The sequence below is a fragment of the Accipiter gentilis genome, chromosome 8, assembly GCF_929443795.1.
Source record: "Accipiter gentilis chromosome 8, bAccGen1.1, whole genome shotgun sequence".
Lineage (NCBI taxonomy): Eukaryota > Metazoa > Chordata > Aves > Accipitriformes > Accipitridae > Astur > Astur gentilis.
The window spans coordinates 43969783-43991921 of NC_064887.1; the positions used below are offsets into that span (position 1 = coordinate 43969783).

The 22139-nt window shown below is 55.2% G+C and overlaps 2 protein-coding genes and 1 non-coding gene across 4 annotated transcripts; 2 read left to right on the forward strand and 1 right to left on the reverse strand.

The window, feature by feature from the left end:
* The first annotated feature begins 3 nt into the window (after positions 1-3).
* R3HDM4 (R3H domain containing 4) lies at positions 4-9999 on the forward strand. The gene is made up of 8 exons (XM_049807943.1): positions 4-125; positions 3620-3774; positions 3952-4070; positions 5122-5245; positions 5753-5838; positions 7143-7228; positions 7682-7737; positions 8512-9999. The coding sequence occupies exons 1-8, from the start codon at positions 82-84 to the stop codon at positions 8613-8615; spliced, it is 774 nt and encodes a 257-aa protein (XP_049663900.1). The 5' UTR covers positions 4-81; the 3' UTR covers positions 8616-9999.
* Positions 10000-10108: 109 nt separating this feature from the next.
* LOC126042404 (U6 spliceosomal RNA) lies at positions 10109-10215 on the reverse strand. The gene has a single exon (XR_007507133.1). It is a non-coding gene; the product is annotated as a U6 spliceosomal RNA (small nuclear RNA).
* Positions 10216-10575: 360 nt separating this feature from the next.
* MED16 (mediator complex subunit 16) lies at positions 10576-21816 on the forward strand. 2 transcript variants are annotated; one of them, XM_049807876.1, is made up of 15 exons: positions 10576-10606; positions 11061-11253; positions 11671-11778; positions 11984-12153; positions 13064-13495; positions 14402-14507; positions 15175-15330; positions 15693-15904; positions 16169-16375; positions 16819-17029; positions 17232-17365; positions 17764-17956; positions 18209-18425; positions 18830-18913; positions 20035-21816. In XM_049807876.1, exons 2-15 carry the CDS (start codon positions 11118-11120, stop codon positions 20159-20161), a joined length of 2493 nt encoding a protein of 830 aa, XP_049663833.1. In that variant the 5' UTR covers positions 10576-10606; positions 11061-11117; the 3' UTR covers positions 20162-21816. The 2 variants fall into 2 exon arrangements, with proteins under 2 accessions (XP_049663833.1, XP_049663832.1); XM_049807875.1 differs by lacking the exon at positions 10576-10606 and having other exon boundaries at positions 10700-11253.
* Positions 21817-22139: the final 323 nt, after the last annotated feature.

The following is a 22139-nucleotide window of genomic DNA, read 5'->3' on the forward strand; positions in this document are numbered from 1 at the left end:
GGCCCCGCCCCTCTGACGCCACTTCCTACGGGGGACGCGGCGGTCCCGGTGCCGCCGCCCGTGCTGGGCCGAGCGGGGGCCATGGTGGTGCTGCGGGGCGGCGCGGGCCCTGAGGAGCCCTACCCGTGAGTGCGGGGCCCGGGGCCTGGGCGGGCCGTGGGGCGGCTGTGGGCCTGTCGGGCCCTTGCCGCGGGGCCGCGAGGGGTCTCCCGTGGGCCCGGTTGCGGCCTCCGTCCTCCCTCCGGGCCGTCAGTGTGGCCGCGGCTCCGTCCCTGTCTCCCCCTCCCGACCCCAGGACCCGCCGTTTCCCCCCCCCCCCCCCTTGTGGGCTCCTCGCCCCGCATGCGTGGGGGGGACGGGGGGGCTCCGCGCCTCGGGTGGGGACCCCAGAAAAGCGGGGCCGGGGGGGGGGGGGTTGGCGGGAGGAGGCGGGTGCGCTGCCTCGGGAGAGCTTTTGCCCCACCGACCTGGAGTAGGAAAGCGCCTGGATCCGGAGGCGGCTGTGTCAGAGGCAGGAGGCTGTGATTAGGTTAATGGGCTAATTAATGTTTACCCCGTGGAAGGTCACGGGTGCTCCCCGGGGACACCGGGACCGGAGAGGCGATGTGCCGTGGGGTTTGCTGGGCCCGGTGGGCTTCCCACTCGGCCCGTTGGCCGGGGCTGCTCCCCGTCCCCCCCCACGGGGGGAGCCCCGAGTGGGCTTGGGGCCGCTGGCCCTGCGAGCAGAGCCCCGAGACCACCGCTCCCGGCCTGGGATAACGGAGGGACCGGGACCAAGCTGCCGGGAACCGTGCCACGGCACGGCCGGGGCAGGGGGGTCTTCTGTTAACCAACGCAGCAGTCCCGTCTGGCTGCGGTGGCTTTGCTTCGAGTGTCGGTGCCGTGTCCCACTTGCTAAACAGTAAATAAGAGGAACTGTTTAAAAATCTCCTGGTAGGGAACAAGAGGCTTCTTGTTTCTTGCCTGGAAATGAGAAGGTCAGGGAGCTGCGGAGTTCATCTCCGTGGGGTCGGTGTTTGCTCCGGTCCCCGGGGAACGGGCTCTGCCGGGACCTTGAGCTGCGGCTTGCACGGGAAGGGGTCCCGACGCTGAAGTTACCGATAAAGGACTGAAAGCAGAGCTCGTCCAAGACCAGCTGCTCACTCCTGGCTGGGTGCCCGACGCTGTAAAGCCTGGCTCTGCTGGCACAGGCCTAAGGTCACCGTCACCTGTGAGTCTCCCCGGTTGGAAATGAATGCTGCAGCTCTGCTGAGGGCTGGCAGGCAGAGGCGGCAGGGCTGACGGCGGACGTGGCAGCGCAGGGCGTCGAGGCGGGGTGCCAGACCCGTGAGCACACGCCAGGCAGCTTCGGCACTGCCACAAACGGCCCTGGAGGATTCAGGGAGCGAGAGGCCCATGCGGCTCGGCAGCCCGTTCTGCTGCCAAGGAGCTGGGGCTGCACCTGTCCCGAGGCCCGAGCCTTGGTTCTAAGCAGGGGGTCCCAGTGCTGAGAGCAGGGGGTCCTGGCAGCACCCCACTCCCACCCTGGTGACACTTGCGTAGCTGTTTTTAACATCTTTTTTTCCTCCCCTCCAATGGAGGCTGGAGGATGAGCACTCCTCTTTGTCCCACTACCCTGAGTTAGGGTTCCCCCCATCTGTGAAAACAGGGTAAATATTTACTGCATGTTGCCTTGGACTCTTTCTCTTTGAAGGGCTTTTTCTATGGTGCAGCCACCCTGGGGCCGTGCCAGTGAGCCCTGATAGCTCCTGGCAGTGCCAGGCTCGCAGCTGCCAAGCTCTGTGTACTCAAACCTCTGAACTGGGGCTGGTGGTAAGGTGACTCCCTCTATTTTTTATTTTTTTTTTTTGAACACCTTTGTATCAAAACTTGATCCATCAGCCCTGGTCGCTCTGTGTTTGCAGCTTAGGTTACAGTTCCCCACCCTGCCTGTTAGTCATCGCCAGGGATACGTGCATCCCTTTTATTTCTTCCAAGGCCACCTCTGCCGATGTTTTCTCTCCAGCTGGAAGGTGGAGAGGTTGTCTGCCCCCCCCACCCCCAGCAGCAGAGGCTCCATCACTGCCTCCATCCAGGGGAAGGGAAAAAAAGAAAAAATCAAGGCTTTGGCACGGGTAAGCAGCTGGCTGCCTCCCCAGCCTGGTGGGCTGTAATCGGACGGTGCAGCCCGCTCTGCCTCGGCTGCTGAGGACGGCTGTGCCAGCGCCTGATTGCGGTGCCGGGTGTCCCCCGAGCCCCAGGGCAATGGAAAGGAGGGGACACAGTGGGGACAGCTGTGTCTGGTGGGACCACAAGCCTGCAGAAGGGGCAAGACTGTGGTGCTGCTGCCATGGCAGGGAGGGCAGCAGTCAGCCTTGCTGCTCCCCTTCCAGCCCTGCCCCTACGGTTGTGTGTGGGTAGTTTGTTTTGGTGGTGTTGGTTTTCTCGCCCACCTTCTGCTGTGCTAAAGGAAACCCACACAAACCGGAGGGGAAGCTGCGATGCAGAGACCTCAGCAAGTGGGCAAAGAACAAGCGAAAAGATAGTGAAACTTCCTGTCTTTGGCGGAGTTTTAGTGAACTTTGAAACCAAAGCGGTTGCGTTAAGTGCCCAGTGAGCTTCTCGCTCATCATTTGGTTTAATTTTCACATGAAATCGTCTTAAGTTCTATCATTGTTTCTAAATTGTGCATGTGTCTAAGTAATGCTCTGACCATAGAATTGTTATTAACAGAAGCCAAACACCCTTGGGTGTACCTGGCAGTGGTGCAGTCTTTCTCCCAGGGGCTGTAGCTTTATGGCAGTGAAGTCTCCTACTGCTGGGGCCAGCTGGCTCGCTGCCCATTGCCTGCTCTGGGTGGTGCTGGGGTGGCCAGTGTCTGCTCTGGACCCCACTGGCTCATGCCGTGCAGGTGCTGCATGCTGGCCACATCTCCGGAGGATGGAGAACCAGCAAGACCAGCCCTTGCTGGGGTAGGGGAGCGTCCAGCTCTGGGGGGAGTGGTGGGGAGCAGCCACAGCAGCATAATGGTCTGGAGGGAAGAACTGGCCCAGCCAGTAATGATATGGCCAGGGCAGGTGTTACCGCTGCCTTCGGGGATCGGATGATAGAGCCCATTGCCGATCACTGCGGAGTCTGCGTGACAGGACGGTGCCGGCGGCTCCAGCGGCACGCGCTGGCTAGGCAATGGCAAACACAAGGTGCGGCGGGTGTCCGGCTGCGTGGGGCACCTTGGGGTCCCTCCCCAGCCTCTGCCTCCGCAGAAATGAATCCCTTCATTTTGCCTTGCATGCTGGTGGAGGAATCCCTTCATTTTGCCTTGCATGCTGGTGGGGTTAATTACCCAGAACATCTAGTTGCTAATGCGCAGCTGCTTTAAACAGACCAAGTCCTTGGAGCAAGCCATGGTTCAGCAGCATAGCATGCCATGAGGCTGTTAGCTGTGACCGGAGGGGCACAGGGCCCCATGGAGGAGGATGCGGTGCCTATTGCACTAATGCTGATGGCTGATGCTCTGCCTTCCCCATCGTCCCTCCCGTGGGCTCTCCCCGTGCAGCTCCCCGTCCTCGCACTGCTGTGGCTGCCTCAGGCCCTGGGGGTCTCGGGTGAGCTCAGTCCCTTCTGCCTTGTGTCCCTGCAGGAGGATCGAGGACTGCCTGCCCCCGCTGGAGGACTCCCCGTCCAAGAGGTTCTCCCCCTCCAAGCGAAAGCAGTATTATATCAACAAGGCCATCCGCAACTCAGACCTCACCCCCAGGGCCAAGGGGCGCAAGAGCCTGCAGAGGCTGGAGAACAGTAAGGATCCAGGGCAGGCTCCGAGTGCTGACTCCTGCCGGGCTGGGTCTCTTCCCCAGGGCAGGGAGCCGCTGCCCCTCAACTCTCTGATGTGTGGCAAGCGGGGGATTGCGGGGGGCACAGGGCTTCTCTGAAGGCGCTGCCTCCCCTCTCAGGGGCTTTGCTCTTCCCCCTCAGCTCGCTACCTGATGACACTTCTCGAGCGAGATGAATGCGGGAGCGACGAGGGAGAGCTCGCCCACTCTGCCACTCCGAGCATCTTCACAGAGGCTTGTAACAACGAGACCTACGTGGAGGTAGGCGTAGCTGCCTGCCTGCTCGGGGCTTGCTGGGGAGGCCCTGGCACGGCACATGCAGTTCTGGCCGTATGTGGTGTCCATACCTCATTCCTCTGACCCAAGGAGCCCCCTGCCTCCCCAGCCTGAGCTGCTGTGCCCTAGCTCCTGCTTGGTGTTGGAGTACGCCTGGTGCCCGGCTGCTGCCATGTGTATTGGGTGCAGGTCAGGTCCCAGGGCCCCTGGTCTTGCAGCCTATGGGGTGGGGGATCTCCAGGCAGATCCTCTTGCAGAGGATCCGCACAAACGTGCAGTGCAGGGGCTGGGTTCTGCTCAGAGCCTGGCCAGGACAGATTAGTGGAGGCTGCTGCTGCCCCTGGCAGCACCCAGAGCGCTGCCAAGTGCTCCAGCGCACAGTGTTGTACCTGCGGAGTGACTAACACTGGGTGAGCTGCGGCACTTCCTCCGAAACAGGCCCCTTGCCAAACCCCCTCTGTTGCTTCACGCTGCCCAGCCAGTGTTGCGATACTGACCCTGTAACTGGGTGTTTTGAAACTCGATTTCTCTCCTGTTTGATGCTCAGGGCTTTGGCTGCAGAGCGACCTGCATGGTCTGTGTGCACGCTCTTGGCTCTGCAGAGCTCTTCTCTCACTCATTCAAGCCAGGCTTAGGAAGCCTGATGTAGACCTGGGTTTGAGACTGGATTGCATGCATGGGCTCTTCCGTCAGCACTTGGACTCCAGTAACCATTAAAAAACCACCTTTGTCTGTTGGCTCCGAGTGTTAAATCTGCACCTCCTCCCAAAGCGGTTGTTACAATCTGTAGTGGACGATCAGGAGCTGGAGAGACAGGGAGAAAGGTCATCATTGCTGCAGCTTGTGTCTGCCATGGTCTGTCTCCATGCTGGCTGGGGCAGTGTCGCAGCCCAGCCCCGTTTGTTCCCCTTTCCGAGCTGCTGTTCCTGCTCTGCCTGGGGATGGGTGGGTGAGGAGGAGGCTCCGAGGGTGGCTGTGCGCTGCCAGCTGCTCCCTGGAGACCTCTGCAGTGGGGCCTGGTGGCTTGTGTTGTCAGATCTGGAATGACTTCATGAACCGGTCGGGAGAAGAGCAAGAGCGAGTCCTGCTCTACCTGGAGGAGGAAGCCAGGAAGAAGCACAAGAGGAAGCTGCCCGTCAAGAATGAAGACAAGTGGAAAGGTGCTGGGAGGGGATGCTGGGTGGGGAGAGCCTCTCCCTTTCCTCCCTTGCATGTGTTTTGGGAAGGGTGCTCTTCCCCAAGGGCTGTATCCTGCTCCCTGCCCTGTCTGCTCGTGGTGGGGCCAGGGGATGACAAAGCCAACCCTTCAGGTGCTGCAGCGGGGGGGGGGTTTATGCCCAGCAGACCCCCCATGGACCCAGGAGGGTTCATGGGAGTCAGGAGTGGCTGGGGCAGTGGGCAAAGCAGCCATCCCCTGATTGCAAACCCCTACATCTCAGCACCCTCCAAGTGCTCCTTGGCTGGGGACAGTTTTGCTGGTCTGGGGCTTGCTTTGTGCAGGTCCAGGAGCGAAGGAGGTGGCCAGCGGGGGTCCTCCAGGGTGGTTAGGGGGATGTTGGGCTCCTTCCAAGAGGTGATGCCGTGCAGCTGCAGCCAGAGCCATCCTGCGCATGCTGGGGATGTGAGCTGTGTCCAAGTCCCTTCTGTCTTCTCTCTGTCGGCTCCAGAGCACCCTGCCTACACGCCCAAGGAGTGCTTCCAGCGCATCAGCCGCCGCCTGCGATCCACCCTGAAGCGGGGCCGGATCCCCATGGTGAGCTGGGGGCTACTGGGGGGGCAGCGGTGCTGGGGCAGGCAGGGCTCCAGCTGCCAGTGCCCCACGTGCAGTTTCGTCTGGAGCCATGTCCTAAGGGCTGTCCCCTGACCTCGTGTGCGGGTGCTGAGCCAGACAAGTGCCGAATTTCAGATGAGCTCCTGAGGAACGTGCTCCAGTTCTCTGCAGCGGTGGCTGATTGCAAACAGACATTCAGCTCCCTGTGCAGATAGGTTTTCCTGGCTCAGTTCAGATTTTTCTGGTAGTTACAGGACACTTTTTCTGTGGTTGTTTCCCAGTCTCTGCTTGATGAGCAGCAGGTTACAGGGGAAACCCAGCATGTTTGCCCGCAGGGGCAGCAGTGGAGCCTTTGGGGTCTTCAGAGCAGTCCATACAAGGCTGTTTGGAAAAACTCAAATGCATTTTGAAAGGGGTAAAACTGCATAAACTGCTGAGCAGACAATTAAGCCTGAATGGAGAGGCAAGCGTGGCCTTGTGCCGCCTGGCTTGGGGAGCCGAGCTGCCACGTGTGGCTCCGGTGCTGGTGCCATGCTGCCTGCCCAGACACTTGCTCTCCTGGGCCCCGGGGGCGCCTGGCTCCCTGCTACCTCTTCTCAATGGTGCTGTTCTCCTGCTCTGTTTGTTTTCCTTGCTCTAATTAGAGTCTCTAAAAGCAGCCTCAGCTCCTCCTGCCCGCTGGCTTCTGCTCAATTTGTTCTCAAATGAGACTTGCTTCTGCAGCTTGTCTCTGGGGTCATGGTGCTCTGGAGAGCTGCATCGAGCTGATCTTTGCCTGTCAGGAGAAAGGGAGATGTGAGGCATGAGGCTTTCCTGGCTGCCGCTGCTCTGAACATGAGGGACGATGCCAGCCCTTGGCACACAAAGTACGGAGTTGGCAGGGTCCGGATTCTTCCCCTCCTCGGGGGCTGGAGAGGGGAGCTGTCTCCTTTCCTTGTGCCTTCCTGCTGTCTTGCATCCAGATGACTTACTTGCCTGGGAGCTGCTGGCGATAACTCCTCGGGAGTTGGGGGCCCCGTCATGCTGGGGCTGTGCAGACATGGCAGGGAAAAGGCGGTTGTGGTCACAAAGTGCCTGTGGCTCTGCCTGGCCCCGGCTGGGGCAGCAGATCCTCAAAGGCAAAACGTGGGCGCTGCAGGGGCCGCAGAGCTATATGGGGCAGGTGGCTTTGCCCACACTCTGGCACACCCAGTGAGCACCGGCTCCCCTTGCCTGTTGCTGCAGGGTCTGAGCAGGGTCCGGCCACTGCTACCCTCCTTGCTGACAGCCCCTGCTTCTCCTTGCAGGGGACGCTGGAGGGCCTGGAGGAGGAGCTGCTGGCCTTCTTCTCCGTCACTCCTCACTCCGTCTACACAGCGCTGATGGACAACAGGTATTTCCCCACTCCTCGGGCTCTGCGGGTTGTCACCGCTTCTGCCCCACAGAGCAGGGGCTGGTGGGGGCTGGGGTCCCAAGCCATGCTCACCCTGTGTGCAGGGGTTCCCAGTTCACCACGGCCTGAGCCAGCTGCCGTGCACGCACGCTGCTGTGCCTGGGTTCCCTGTGCCCCAGAGCTGCCCCAGGCTGCAGAGGGGCTCTGGGAGTGAAGGAGACCCCTCGGCCAGGCTCGGGTGTCCTTCTGGGGACATTTGCCTGGCCTGGCCCCTGCGGAGCCCCCAGGGGAGGGTTGCACTGGGGAATCCACTGGGGTTGCACAGGGGCTTGTAGCACTTTGTGCTCCCTGTCTCTGATCTGTGGGTCCATGGGAGGAACGAGGGCAGGGCGATACTCAGGAGGTGCTGGTCTGAGGCACGTTGGCTCTAACCCTGTCCCCCATCTCCCCCAGCTTCGAGCGACTCCTGCTCCACGCGCTCTGCCAGTACATGGACCTCGTCTCTGCCAGTAAGAGCCTCGTGTTTGCCTGTTTGGTTTTGCTTTTGTTTTTGTTTTTCCCTTCTCTTCATTGCTATCTCTCCTCTCCAGCTCAGCCTCTTCCTCCCTTCCTCCTCCCGGCCCCACCTTGTGCTGCAGCTCACAGATAACCCTGCTCTCCTGCCTCTGCTGCCCAAAGCTCTCTCGGGAGCCTCGGCTGTGGTCACACCGCTTTGCCAGTGCTGGTGGCGGGTGGGCAGCATCAGCCGCTGCCAGGGGCTGAAGCCCAGCAGCCAGGCTGATGGCCAGGCCCAGCTCTGCCTGGGGATCTTTCATTCGCAGCAGTGCTGCCACTTCTCCTCTTGGTTCTGGGTTTGGATGGCCCAAAGCAAGAGGCTGCTCACAGGGCTCCCTCTCCTGTGGCTGCTGCCTCCTCCTGCAGAGAGTGGCCGTGCCCGCACCCTGCCCGTGGGTTTCCCTAGAAGGTCTTGTTGCCAAGGCAGGGGAGGAGAGGCACCAGGCTCTGTCCCCATGGAGGAGTCTCTGCTGCTGAGCGTTTCATTAGCAGCTGCTTGTGGAAAACAGCATGAGACCGCTAATGATGCGAAGTGGAGCCCATGCCGGCAGGGACGCGTGGAGGGGGCTGGGGATGGGGGAAACAGTTGCCTTCTTTGCAGAGCATGGGGGAACCAGTGCTCGCTACGAGCTGCAGGGAGGAGGGGAGGCAGCTGGGCTGGGAACATGATGTTTGGGACCCACAGCAGGGGGGACAGGGGTGTGCTAACTGGTCCCTCTCACCCCCAGGTTCAGACATCGAAGGGAAACGTCAAATGAAAGTGAGCAACAAGCACCGCGTCTTCCTGCCCCCCGAGCTCCTGCTCTCAGACTACCTGGGGCAGATGAGCTGATACCCTCGAGGGACGCCCCTGCCCCTTGCTTGGTGCGCTGAAGGCTTCCTTCATCTGCTCCTGACCTCTCCCAGCCCCGCCGTCCCCTCAGGTCTGGCCTGCTGCCCACCGCTCCCCTTGCCCGAGTGGGCTGCAGCGCAGACCAGCTCGCCCCGCTCTGTGCCCTCCTTGGGGGGCTCGTCCCTTCCCCTTCTCCAGGGGCAGGCGTTTGATGGTACGGAGCCGGGGGGCTCACGGCTGTGCCCAGCTGGCTCGCGGGGCAGCGCTGAGCTCCCCTCAGGATGCCAGGACTCGCTCCTGCGAGGCCGTGTGGCCCTGCCAGATATTGCTGGGCTCGAGGCGTGGGTGCAGCAGGTGCCTATCTGCCGTGCTCGCCCTGTTCCCCGAGTTTGCAGTGCTGCTTCCTGGCCGGAGCTGCTCTCCCTGGAACTGTTTGCGTGTCTATTTATAGCCCAGGTGCTTTTAAAAATAATCGGGCTGGGCCAAACCCACCTCTGGCACTGACGCTCGTGGGGTGATTTTTGGTCCAGATTCTTCTGTGGTGAAACAGCTCCTCGCGGCTGCTGAGCAAACACTGAGCGAGCGGAAGAGCCTCGGGGCTGTTGCGTTCCTGGGGGGACGGCGCTTTGTCCAGCACCCACAGCCCTGCTGCCCTTCATGGGGTATTTTGGGCAGGGGCTCAGCCCCTGCCAGCCCTCTCGGGCAGGGTGCAGAGTGGGGGGTTCTCCACTCCGAGCTCCTGGGTGCTCTCATCCCGCTGGTGTTTCGGCAGCGCCCTGTTCCCTACCTCGCGCACCAGCCTGCGGCATGCGGACCTGCCTGCACCCCAGGGCTCCGGGCTGTTTTTAAATGTAATATAGCCTGTGTTTTTTATTGTGTGTGTGTATGTGCGTGTATATATTTACTTGTGTGTGTGCTGGAGGCGTGCAGCCTGGCCTACCGGGGCCCTGTGCTCTTGCTGCTTACCCGCAGCTGCCATGGGTGCAGATGGGGCAGTTTGTAGGTCTCCCTGTGTCTCCCACGTATCAAGGGCTGCTCGCAGGGGTTCATCGCGGCTGAGATGCCCTGTGGGTGGGGGTCCTGCTCTGACGCTGCCAGGGCTGTGCAGGGGACCCCCGGAGGTGTTGGACCCCCCCACCCACCCCGCGACTGTCTCTGCCTGTTGCGGCAGCACCCCCAGCCCCTTGTTGCCTGCTGGGGGTGTTTGCTGGTTGCTCTGGCTCTGGGCTCCCTGCCCTGAAGACACTGGCCGCCATTAACCGAGGGGACCCCCAGGGCTGTCCCTGCAGGGGAGGGGGGAGCCCCCAGCACACCCTTGCGCCTTATTTGCTTGCGTGGCTCGGGCATGGGTGGCTTTCAGGAACAATAAACCACGGTGCTCCCACACTCTGGCTGTGTCTCTGCGTGGGGAAGGGGACGCGGGTGGGGGCGAGGTCGCATGGTGGGGGGACCCCTCTGGTACCGCCCGCGAAAGGTGGGTGCGGGCTGGTCGCAAAAATATGGAACGCTTCACGAATTTGCGTGTCATCCTTGCGCAGGGGCCATGCTAATCTTCTCTGTATCGTTCCAATTTTAGTATATGTGCTGCCGAAGCGAGCACGTTGTAGTCTGTCCCCCCGACAGTATTTAACGTTCCAGAAGGCAGATATAGAAAGTATAGGGTGACTACTCTTCTCGTTAGGGATACATATGTTGTGCCCCCTCCCTTGATTGTCTGATCTTCGAACACTCACTTCTCCTCAGCTTCACCAAAATCTCCAAATCCCCAGGCTTTTTTTTTTCCTCTCGCTGCCCCTCTGTCTTCTGGGTAGTCCTACATGCAAATTACAGCCACTGACTGGCGCGCACCCCACCCTCCTCCGACCTGAGGGCCTCCTGCCCGGGGTGTCCGCAGCGGTGCCTGAGTGCGCGGTGCGGGGCGCAGGCGTGCGGCGGGCAGCCCGCAGGGGCGGGGCGGGGTCCTCGTGCGCGGCGGGAGGCGGTGCGGGCCGGTGAGTGCGGCCGCTCCCGTCTCGGTGTGATCCCCCCCCCGCTCTGTGAGGGGCCGGGCGCGGTGTCCCCAGCTCCGCCACCCGCTGTGGGGCCGGTATCCTGGCGGGCAGCACCCCTCTGCTTCCCCCCCCCTCCGCCGGCCGGCGGGGTCTCCTCCCTGCGGCAGGCCCGGTTTCCCCCCCCCTGCCGTGAGGGGCAGGCCGCGCTCCCGCCCCCGGGCCTCTCCCGGTGCGGGGTTTGTCGTGTGTCGTCCCGTCGTCCCCTCCCGGGGCTCCCCTACACACGCACAAACACACCCGGGGGCGGGAGTCCCCGCTTGCCCCTCGGGAGCGGGGGGCTGATGCCCTTTCCCTTTCCCCGCCCGGGTGCCGGGGGTCTCGGTGGCAGGGCCGGTGTAACCGGGCCTCCCCCTGCGGCCTGTGACTTGTGGAGTTGGCTGTTTCTTGCTTCCAGGGAGGAGTGAGCGCCTTTCCCTTCACTGTGGGGTCCCGGGGCTTGGCCAGCGGCGCGATGGACTTGGCGTATGTCTGCGAGTGGGAGAAAAAGCCGAAAAGCAACCACTGCCCTTCCATTCCCTTAGTGTGCGCGTGGTCCTGCCGGAACCTCATCGCTTTCACCACAGACCTCAAAAATGAGGAGGAGAAAGGTACGGCGCGCTGGTGGAAGGTTGGGTAACATCTCCTGGAAACTCACAATGTGTTCAGGCCAGTCCAGTCATCAGGAACCACTGGGCTGGGTGGTCTGTGCTCTGCTCTGACCCTGAGATCTCTCACCTGCACTAATCAACACAAGAAACTTGTCCTCTTTCTTTTTCTTGCATTCCTTAGATTTAATGGCTGTTTTGTTTGCTGGGGAGGGGTTCTCACTCTGCTAAACCAGGGCAAGCTCTGTGTTGGGATCTGATACCTCACCTGGTTTGCAAAGCACAGTTATTACCCTTCCCAAAATTGCTTGATGGAAAATACTTTGTGTTCCCCTGCATCAGCTGAGGCTCTGTGGGTTTAGAAATGCTGGCTGCATAGCTGGTAACAAGGGACAGTGATTCACTTCTCTTTTTGTGTAGATCTCACCCATATGGTCCATATCATTGACACTGAGCATCCGTGGGACGTGTATTCCATTAACTCTGGCCACACTGAAGTCATCACTTGTTTGGAGTGGGATCAGTCAGGTGAGCTTGGATCCCTTCTCCTTAAGCCTGTGTCTCACCGCTAATGTGCGTGTGCTTCCTAAAACAATGGGATAGGATTCGTCGTGAGTTTGTCCATCACTTCACAGCCTTGGTTGTCTCCATTCGAACTGCACTGGGGTGGTTTGATTTCTCCGTTGATTTTTTGGCTCTACCCCCTGGTTCTTACAAGGTGCCGTTGTCGTAGGCTCTAGGCTGCTCTCGGCAGATGCAGACGGCCACATCAAGTGCTGGAGCATGACCGATCACTTGGCCAACAGCTGGGAGAACACCGTGGGCAGTATGGTGGAAGGGGACCCGGTTGTGGCCCTGTCCTGGCTGCACAATGGCGTGAAGCTGGCTCTGCACGTGGAAAAGGTTTGTCCCAGCTCTGCAGGAGATCCGGTCAGGAAGACTGGCTCAGGTCATTAGCAAAGGACTTTGGAAACCCCTGTCTGTGTTTCTCTGCTCTGGGCTTCCTCTGTGGCCTTGGGCAAGTCAAGTAGGGGTATTTTTCCGGTCAAAAAAAAAAAAGTCAGATTCCTAGTTCCTGCTGAATTTCAACAGGGGTTGGATGCCTTGTTTCTCTTGGCGCTTTAAACATGTCTTCTTTAGTCTGGTGCTTCAGTTTCCTTGGCTGTAAAATAGAGATAAAAGCATTTGTTTGCCTACCAGTAGTAATTCAGAAGAAACGCGTTCGAGGTCCTGAGGTTTGATCCAGGGATTTGGGAAGGGGAACCGTATGCATATGGAGATAAGCTGCTTGTTTAGAAATGCGTCTAATTCTGTCAGACTCAAAAAAGAGCAAGTCTGCCAAGTAGAAGTTACCTACTTATGTTTTTTTAAGCATTAACTCTTGGGGTCTCCCACAGAGAAAAGTGTTTCCCTCTCTTTAGTAATGGAGAACCTGAGGCACAGGGATGTAAAGGGTTGTGCAGCGGGTTGGTGTCGGAGCTGGATTTGGCCACAGAAAGGGAGGGGGGTGTCAGTCTTTCAGGTTCAGTCCACATAAGTGAGGTTGGAGGTCTGGGTCTGGGGTGCTCAGAGAGCTTTGCTGAGGGGCTGGTGTGTTCCTGCTGCCACCCGCACGGCTGACACTGGTGCAGGGGCAAAGGGTCCTCTCCAGGGTCACGTAGCTGAGTTGGGTGTGTGAGCTCGGTGCCCTCGTTGGACTCTGTTCAACTCTGCAGACCATGCTGCAGTGACTTAATGAGGATTGCTCTGCAGTTGTGAGTGCATTGTGGGTATGGGGTGCAAATGTTGTTGTGTTGTTGACCTTTGTTCACAGTCCGGAGCATCCAACTTTGGTGAGAAGTTTTCCAGGGTCAAGTTCTCTCCATCGCTGACATTGTTTGGTGGGAAGCCCATGGAGGGCTGGATTGCTGTGACCATCAGTGGGCTGGTGACGGTCTCTCTCCTCAAGCCCAATGGGCAGGTGCTGACATCCACAGAGAGCCTGTGCCGCCTCCGCTGCCGCGTTGCCTTGGCAGATGTTGCCTTCACCGGTGGGGGGAACATTGTGGTGGCCACATCGGATGGCAGCAGCACCTCCCCTGTCCAGTTCTACAAAGTCTGTGTCAGTGTGGTGAATGAGAAGTGCAAAATAGACACAGAAATCCTGCCTTCCCTCTTCATGCGCTGTACCACGGACCCTGCTCGCAAAGACAAATACCCAGCAATCACTCACCTGAAATTCCTTGCTCGGGACATGTCAGAGCAGGTGAGCATCTGCTGTTAAAGCAAGTAGGAGTTAAATGAATAGCCAGAAAATAGCTATTTGCTCCACCTTTGGCTTCCTCACATGGCCCTGGAGGTGAAGGATGGTGTCCTGCAATGCCCTTTGTGTTTCTAGCTGCTCTTTCTGGAATTGCCTCTAGTTCAGCTTCACTGTCAAGCAGGCTGCACTTAAAAGGTCTGGGAGCGTAATGGCTGAGTCCTCTAGTTCGTGAAAAAGTAGTCTGAAAAGCCCTGTCCTTCGTTAGCCTGATTATGCTTTGCTTTGTTCATTTTCCGGATCTGGTGCTGGTTGTTAGGGGAGCTCTGATGGGCTGTCCGGGAGGTTCTGGGATGTGAAGCCTTTCATCTTTAGGTCTCAGCTTCAAAGCAGCCTCTCTCCAGAACACTTAGAGCTCTTGATCTGCGTGACTTAATTTAGTAGCTTAACTCTATTTGCCAGGGGATTGATAATACAATTCTGGAAAGCTGAGTGACTCAATGAAGCCTAACCTCTCTTCTCTCTCCTCTGGTTAGGACAGAGTACCTTGTTGGAGAACACAATGTCTGCTCTGGCTTCAAAGTCAGTTCAGTTCCTGCCCTTTCCTTTACGTTTAGTTTGTGGTGTGTATGAATGGCGTCAGCAGGTCACAGGCTTGCGAGAGATTGTGATGCAGAGAGGCTGTGATGACACATGGCAGTTCTGCCTCTCTTACCTTCTAGCTGGAGCTGGGGACTTCACTGTTATGTATTGCTGATATTCCACTAACGAAAAGCAGAGAATTGTATAAACTATTGGGAGAAGGAGACTCAAAATACAGGGGAGAGGGAGAGGTGGAAAATGCAACGGGATAGTGTCTTTCCCTAGTGTAAAGTTTGTTCATGTGGTTGCAGTATGGGTTTCTGTTTGCAGGTGTTGCTTTGTGCTTCCAACCAGAACAGCAGCATTGTGGAGTGCTGGTCTCTGCGGAAAGAGGGTTTGCCAGTCAATAATATTTTTCAGCAAATCTCTCCTGTGGGTGAGTTTCTGCACCAGATACTCTTAAACATAGGAGCATGGTCTAAGTAAAAATGCAAGACAGGTTCTCAAATCTGTTATCACATATATGGGATTATCCAGAGTCCCGTATTTATTTTTCAGGTGTTCTCAGTCACATGCTTTATTCCATCTGTTTGCATCTTAGGCAACAAATTGCTGGTTTCCAGGAAGTGGTTTGATTGTTACTTTCACTCAATAAAAGACATTTTCTGTGTTATGCTGTGCAACTGCTCTTCCCGCTGAGAACTGAGCGAGCCGAGCCTTCTAAAGGAGAAAGACTGTGCAGCAAAGCTAGTTTAATTAAGCTATCCAGTCTGCATGTTTTTTCCACCTCATTTCAGATATGAAAAAAATCAAATCCATGCAGTTTGTTCCAGTGAAATATAAAGGATTATTGTACATAAGGATTTTTTTAATCACCACCAGCAGAGCCTTCAATCAAAAGAGATTTAGCAAAACAAGTTGTTGTTTGTACAATTCAGAAAAAAAATAGGGAAATATGAGGGAAATATACTGGTCTGGTAGAATGAACAAATAGTCAGTTTCTGATCTGTAATCCCACTTAGTTGGGGACTGTGGGCAGTAATTGGGGGGTGTATTTGCCGATCTCTTTGGGGAGGGATGTCTCGCTTACCTATCTTTCACAGTTGGAGACAAGCAACCCATGATACTGAAATGGCGGATTCTTTCTGCCACCAATGACTTGGATCGGGTTTCAGCTGTGGCTCTGCCGAAGTTGCCAATCTCCCTGACCAATACTGATCTGAAGGTGGCGAATGACACCAAATTCTTCCCTGGATTGGGTAAGGAGTTTCTATTGTCTTTCTCCTAAATATGTAGCTTTTACCTGAAACTTTACCTTCCTCATCTTCTGAACTGTAGCTGAAGTAAGAATGTGGAGCAAACCATATGAAATGCTGATAGGAAAACTGTCAAAGACATGCTATCTTCCTGGCCATCCTGTTTCATTTCATTTCCATGGAAAGAAGCGTATCTCTGAAATGCTGACATGGCCTCAAGATACAAACGTGCCTGCGAGGCCACAGCCTTTTGGGTGCTGTCTTGTTGCCACGTGGGATTTCAGTGGCGGCTGCTTCTCTGGGCAATGTCTGGGTTATACTGGGAGGAGTCACTTGCTCAGCCCTTGGTTGCCTTCTCTCCCCAGGTCTGGCTTTGGCTTTTCATGATGGCAGCGTTCACATTGTTCATCGCCTGTCCTTGCAAATGATGGCCGTCTTTTATGGCTCTTCCTCCCAGCGCCCAGTGGACGAGCAGACTATCAAAAGGCAGCGAACTGCTGGACCCCTGGTTCACTTCAAAGCCATGCAGCTCTCCTGGACATCTCTGGCCTTGGCTGGCATTGATAGTCATGGGAAGGTATTGTGCTCTGTTATGGGGGCGGGGGTGAGCTGTTCTCATGCAGGCTCTCTCTAAGTGGCAATGGATCACTCAGGAAAATGCTGGGAATGTTACATCCAGCTGCATGATCCATGTTAAGCAAGAAGGGATGCATCCTGTTACTGCAGAACTTCTATTGCTGGGTCAGGAATGAGCTGCAGTTGGCCTGTGTTGTATCGTAGCTTTGTGGAATGTTTTTAAGCGAGTTCTTGACACAGGTTTTCCTTTGCCTTCTCTCTTCAGCTGAGCATGCTTCGCATCTCCCCCTCCATGGGCCACGTGCTGGACATGAACATGTCCCTTCGTCACTTGCTGTTCCTGTTGGAGTATTGCATGGTGACTGGCTACGACTGGTGGGACATTCTGCTCCATGTCCAACCTAACATGGTCCAGAACCTGGTGGAGAAGCTGCATGAAGAGTATATGCGCCAGAATGCAGCCCTGCAGCAGGTCAGCTGGAGTGGAAGCTCCCTGGCTTTCTGCTGAGGGTGGCCATGTGGAGGGGTCTCAGTGACTGGGAGGAGGGAGTAGTAATTGCCAGTGCTCAGAAGACAGACAGCACTAACTACCTGTCTGTGCTGGCTCTGAATGCTCAAGCAGTACTTGAGGTGTGAAGAACCTCCATTTCAGCAGTGTTCATTTTCACTAATGGGTCTCTACCTGTTGGAAACTTCTGGTGAGATGGTAATGTCTATTTTTGGCAGAGATTCTGGGAACACTAACACTGTTTGTACATGCACAGAACAGTATTCACGTGCACAGAACAGTATTCACTATTCCTGTCATTCATGTGGCAGAAACGGAGAGTAGAGAATAAAGCAGCTTGCTTTAATGAGCTTATTCTAATTCTGCTTTTACTTATGTATTTTTCATGGTGTCTCTCTGTCAATCAGGTCCTCTCCACGCGCATTGTTGCCATGAAGGCATCTCTCTGCAAGCTCTCCTCCAGCACAATAGCCCGTGTGTGTGACTACCATGCGAAGCTGTTCCTGATTGCCATTAGCTGCACCTTAAAATCACTGCTACGCCCGCACTTCCTGAACACCCCAGACAAGAGTCCTGGGGACCGACTCACCGAGATCTGCTCCAAGATCACGGATATAGGTAGTGATTGCTTGTAGCATCTGGCACTGCATTCTAAGTGTTTTGTATCCCCTTTTAGGTTTGATATAAAGTGTCACAGTCTCACAGTAACTCCCTGGGTTTGAGGAAGAGGAAGGTGACCCCTCTTGTCACCGCAGGGACAGGGGATGAAGTTCAGATCTGTCATCTTCCTGAGCCAGCAGGTGTCTTGCCTCTGTTTCAGACATTGACAAGGTGATGATTAACCTGAAGACAGAAGAATTTGTCCTGGACATGACCACGTTGCAGTCCCTGCAGCAGCTTATCCAGTGGGTGGGAGATTTTGTGCTCTATCTGCTGGCCAGTCTTCCTAACCAGGTGAGAGCCTGGGGTCCTGAGAGGAGAAAAAAAAAAAAACTGTCTCCAGTGTTCGAGTAGCTTTAGCCAAGTGGCACACAACACTGGTGTTCCTATTGAAACAGGCACTTGGGAGAAGAGTATAAGAAAGAGCAGAAACACAAAATGGTCCTTTCTGTGCCTATCTGGGCATCGGTGGTGTAGCGACTGGCAGCTGCATTCAGAGAAGCAGGCTCAGTAGCTGCGTGACTTGTTTCCACTTTCGATGAATCTCTGTATGCCTCTGACCTCCACAGCATCCTCTGGCAGTGAGTGCCGCAGGCTGTGTAGTGCTTGAAAAAAGGTGTTGTCTGAAAATGGAGCAGTGGGTCTGGCAGGCTGTGTGTAAGTCCCAATCTCAGCTGGTTTTCCCTCTGCAGGGCTCCCCTGTGCGGCCGGGACACAGCTTTCTGCGAGACGGAGCGTCCTTGGGCATGTTCAGGGAGCTGATGGTGGTGATCCGTATTTGGGGACTGTTGAAGCCAAGCTGCCTCCCTGTCTACACAGCAACCTCTGACACCCAGGACAGCATGTCCCTCCTCTTCAGGCTCCTAACTAAACTCTGGCTGTGCTGTAAGTGTTTGCCAGTTTCCCTGAACAAAAGAATCCTTCCTTAATGTGGATTGTCATGAAAGGAATAATTGCGGGGAGTAACTTCTGAGTGGGTCCATAGTGTGTAGAAAGGGCAAGTACAGCTGCCAAGTTTATTGTTTTCTGTGCTGTGTTGGCGGATGGAGGAGGAAACTGCACACAGTTCTCTTGGTCTCTAAATGAGAAATCTAAGGATCACACTGGTTCTCTCTCTTTGCTTCATTTTCCATGCAGGTCGTGAGGAAAATCACATAACTGAGCCAGATGATACCTTGATAGACGAATGTTGCCTCCTGCCCAGCCAGTTGCTCATTCCCAATATTGACTGGTTGCCTATCAACGATGGCATTATCAGCAAGCTGCAGAACAAACAGCTTGTCCGGCTGCAGTTTGGGAAAGCTCCTGGGCTTGTTGGTCACACTGTCTCTTCCCAGTTTGATGCCTTTGTCAGGTACAGAGACCTGAAATGTATAGGTGGTGTGGTGAGAAGAGGGTGTTGGGAGGCTTTGGGGTCTCTTTCCAGCTCTGAGAGTTCAGTGGGTTTGGGACACCTGCATTTTTTGGCTCGTCCACTTGCTGGTGTGACCGAAGAGCAGTTTGTCCTCTCTGCTTGAATTCATTTCTTAACTTGCAATGGGCCAGGGATCATATTGAAAAGAGATGGCAAATGGAGGGGAAAAAAAACATTAGTTTGTGATTAGATTCATGTCAGCATGGCCTTGAATCCCATGGCACTCGATGGACTAGGTAGCCAAAGCCTGCATCATGTTGGCCACTGAAATGCAGCTCACTGTCCTGGAAACAGCTTTTAGAAAGTGACATTCTAGAAAAGTTGCCATTCTCTTTCTTCCCCAGGGCACCTGGTCAGCCCAAAATTGATCATCTGAGACGGCTCCATTTAGGAGCATACCCAACAGAGGAATGCAAGTCGTGTACCAGGTAAGCAATGCAAGTGTAATCAGTGCAGAGGAGGTCCTGGCAGAAACTCAAACTGCTCTTGTCATTCAAAAGCTCTTTCAGTCTCTGTTTACGATCCTAGCTGGTATCCCAGTAACATTTCACGTTAATTGTGTCTGCAGGAGGAAATGCTGCTTCTATAATAAGGCTTTTGGTGTATGGCACTATGCCTTGCATTGGAAGAAAGCATTTGTGTTTGTGTTTAAGGCATCCCTAACCTGGGAGACTGAGATCCTTAAAGTGCTTGTTGAAGAGCAGCCTTGCTGACTCAAAATAGCTGCTGCTGCATCACTGCTGCATGGCTGTTAGATTAAAAATCTGATTACTTTGCCTGGCACAAAGTAACCCCAACTCTGTGAGAATTAGCTACATCTGTCATTGCCAGTGATTGAGCTGCATTTCATCCAAGGGCTGAGTTGTGCGTCACAGAATAAATATGATACTGCCTTAACAGAAAAATCTGAGAGCAGTCAGGCTGCGCAGGTAAACGGAGACCAGAATTTGGCCTGTAGGAGTCTTTATTAGTGATGAGAGATCCCCAGCTTTTTTTGCAGGTCTAGTCTTTAAATAAAACTACCTGTGTTCTTGGAGAGGAGCTGGTGAGAGGAAATAATCACAGTAACCATGGTGCCATTTTTGGGTCATCTTTCAAACTAAGCTTGCATTTTAAGTCCCTTTGCGCTGTCCTCTTCATCCACCCTCACAAAAGAGCCTGGATTTCAAAATAATGGTGTGGGGAGCAAACATCCATCTAATGATGTGATTGAATTAGCTTTAATTACTGGTTTTAATAGAAAGTCTCTGTAGCAGATCATTTTTACAAGATGACTGTCTGCTGTTTTATGTATAAATAGCAGCTGGGAGCTGTTGTCTTGAAGACAGCCTTCTGTTCCAAGATAACCTCTCTTCATTTAAGATAATTGCTCGCATGGTTTCAGCTGGTTTTTAGTGCTCACAAACATCACCTGCAAATGACAAAAGCTGGTTTCCTCCTCAGATGCCTTGCTCCCTGTGTGATCTGTACAGATGCCCCAGTAGTGCTGGCTTTTTTCCTGGGTTTCTGTCTCTCCTGGGCCTGGCTGCACCTCTCTGTTTCTTTCCAGGTGTGGCTGTGTTACGATGCTGAAGTCGCCAAACAAAGTCACAGCGGTGAAACAGTGGGAGCAGCGATGGATCAAAAACTGTTTGTGTGGGGGTCTGTGGAGGAGGATGCCCCTCAGCTATTCCTGAGCGCACCTTCTGTGGGGCACAGAGGGAACAGCAGGCGCCAAGCAGAAGAGCCGCTCAGGGCTTCCTTCCTTGGAGGTGTTTGGGACAAAGGAATGGCAGCTCTTCTCCTGAGCTCTCCGAAAGCATCGCCCTGATGCTGCCTGTGAGACCGTGCTGAGCAGCTGCCGCTTTTCTTGCGTTGATCTTTCTGCCCTAAAAAAGAGGAGAGGGAGCTCTGCTTCTTTTGCAGGGAAGAGCTAGAAGGGAATGCCAGAGGTTTCCCTGTCAGTGTCAGCTGGGGCCAGGGGCCTAGGAGGGGAGAGCCCAGCTGTCTTTGTGTCTCTGAGCTGAGCAGGCGGAGCGGCTGGGCCTCAGCATAAGCCCTTGTCTGGGCAGAGAGTGGTCACGGGTGGTGGGTGAGTGTAAACAGGCAAAGTCCCCAGGGAAAGGGGAGCAAATACGTGGTACCTCATGCTCATCCTTTGCTACAGGCTGCTTGGGAAGTGCAGCATGGGCTGGTTACTCCCTGTTGCCCTGCACTTCTCCATCCTTTGAGTGAACTTGCCCCTCTGATGAGAGACTTCACCATCGTAGCTATTTGTGTTTTGACGGAGCAATTTCTTCCCCCTGCGGAGGAGCAGGAACACGAGAGTGTTGCTGCCTGGAGCAAACCCCTCTGGCTCTCACTGAACCAGGAGCTCATTTGTAAATAAAAGTTCCCTTAATTTTGTACAGAATATTTGATTTGTTTTCAGAACTTCAGCGGTCTTTCATGTGACTTTGGTCGCACAGCACGTGGCCAGGACAGTTGATGCACGAACAGAAGCGAAGCAGGAAAGCCCAGTTAATTGCTTCTCTATTAGGAAAGGAGCTGCTATCATTTGCAAAATTGGAAGGGGAAATTAATGTTTTCAGGCTTCTGTCAGGTTATTATGGACACAAGAGGAGAAAACATCAAGTCGTTAGGATTGTTGTTAAGTCTCCAGCTTCAGACAAAGCCGGACACTTCAGCATGTTTGAGAAAGAGCGTTCATGCTGTACAACTCTGTTCTGCTCCCAAGGTTAGGCAAAAAGTTGCATCAACCTTTTGCCCTCATTTGACGGTGCTCAGCTACCGCTTCACTGGGTGCTCTTACTTGCTAGAAATTGCAAACTAATGGTTCTAACCTCATTGCATCTGCTGAATGCAGTAGCCCTGGCCATTTGATGGTCAGGTGGGAAGGACCTAGGTCCTCGGTGGTGTGTGGCCACTCAGAAGTTGTCTGGAGCAGGCAGCTGCCTGCTCACAGGGGAGCTGCTGGGGAAGAGCTGCCTTGTGCTTCTGAGATCAAACCAGGCTGAGGGTGCTCAGCACCTTTCCAGAATCGGACCTAAACATCTGCACACTTTGACAAAGCACAGTGAGATGCTTAGAGCTGAGCTGTGGCTTGTCTGGCTGGGCAGGAATTTGGCCAACAACTGCGTGTCCCCAGGGACCATTCAAGGGAGGGAACAAGCCTGGTTTTATATATTCCTTTCCCTCTGGAACTGCATTCTCATTTATTAGTGAAAAATTGAGCTGATGGCAAAGAGCTTGTGTCTCAGCTCTACTTAATGTTTTGTTGTATGGAGTTGGTCGCTGCCTCGCTATTCTGATAATTAAAGAAAATCAAATGGCTAATTAGGAAACTACAACTTCTCATTAAAGCTCTTTTCCTTAAGTAAACCTGTAATCGACCTGGGCCTTCGTTAATCTCCTTTTTGTCAGAGAACAGGTTTGGGGTTATTTAATGTTAGACTGCTGTTGCTCACTGTTTGTATGGAGGTGGGAGCGTGCGGCCTCTCTGCAGGAGGGTGGACGCTCGCTTCTCCGCTTCGCCTCCCACCCGAGATGGAACCTCGCAGCTGGGAGCAGCTCCCCAAGGTGCTGGCTGAGCTCTGGTAGGGACGGAAGGTAGGTTTTAAAATCCAGACCTGCTTTCTCCTCATCCATCCCTGATACGAGGGCCTTCTGCCTGTA

Excerpts from the sequence above, each read along its gene's own strand:
- R3HDM4 (XM_049807943.1), top strand. The coding sequence starts at position 82 with ATGGTGGTGCTGCGGGGCGGCGCGGGCCCTGAGGAGCCCTACCC. Across the intron at positions 126-3,619 it reads GGCCCTGAGGAGCCCTACCC|GAGGATCGAGGACTGCCTGC; the intron begins GTGAGTGCGGGG and ends GTGTCCCTGCAG. Across the intron at positions 5,839-7,142 it reads AGCGGGGCCGGATCCCCATG|GGGACGCTGGAGGGCCTGGA; the intron begins GTGAGCTGGGGG and ends TTCTCCTTGCAG.
- MED16 (XM_049807876.1), top strand. The coding sequence starts at position 11,118 with ATGGACTTGGCGTATGTCTGCGAGTGGGAGAAAAAGCCGAAAAGCAAC. Across the intron at positions 17,366-17,763 it reads TGGCCAGTCTTCCTAACCAG|GGCTCCCCTGTGCGGCCGGG; the intron begins GTGAGAGCCTGG and ends TTCCCTCTGCAG. Across the intron at positions 18,426-18,829 it reads CAGTTTGATGCCTTTGTCAG|GGCACCTGGTCAGCCCAAAA; the intron begins GTACAGAGACCT and ends TTTCTTCCCCAG.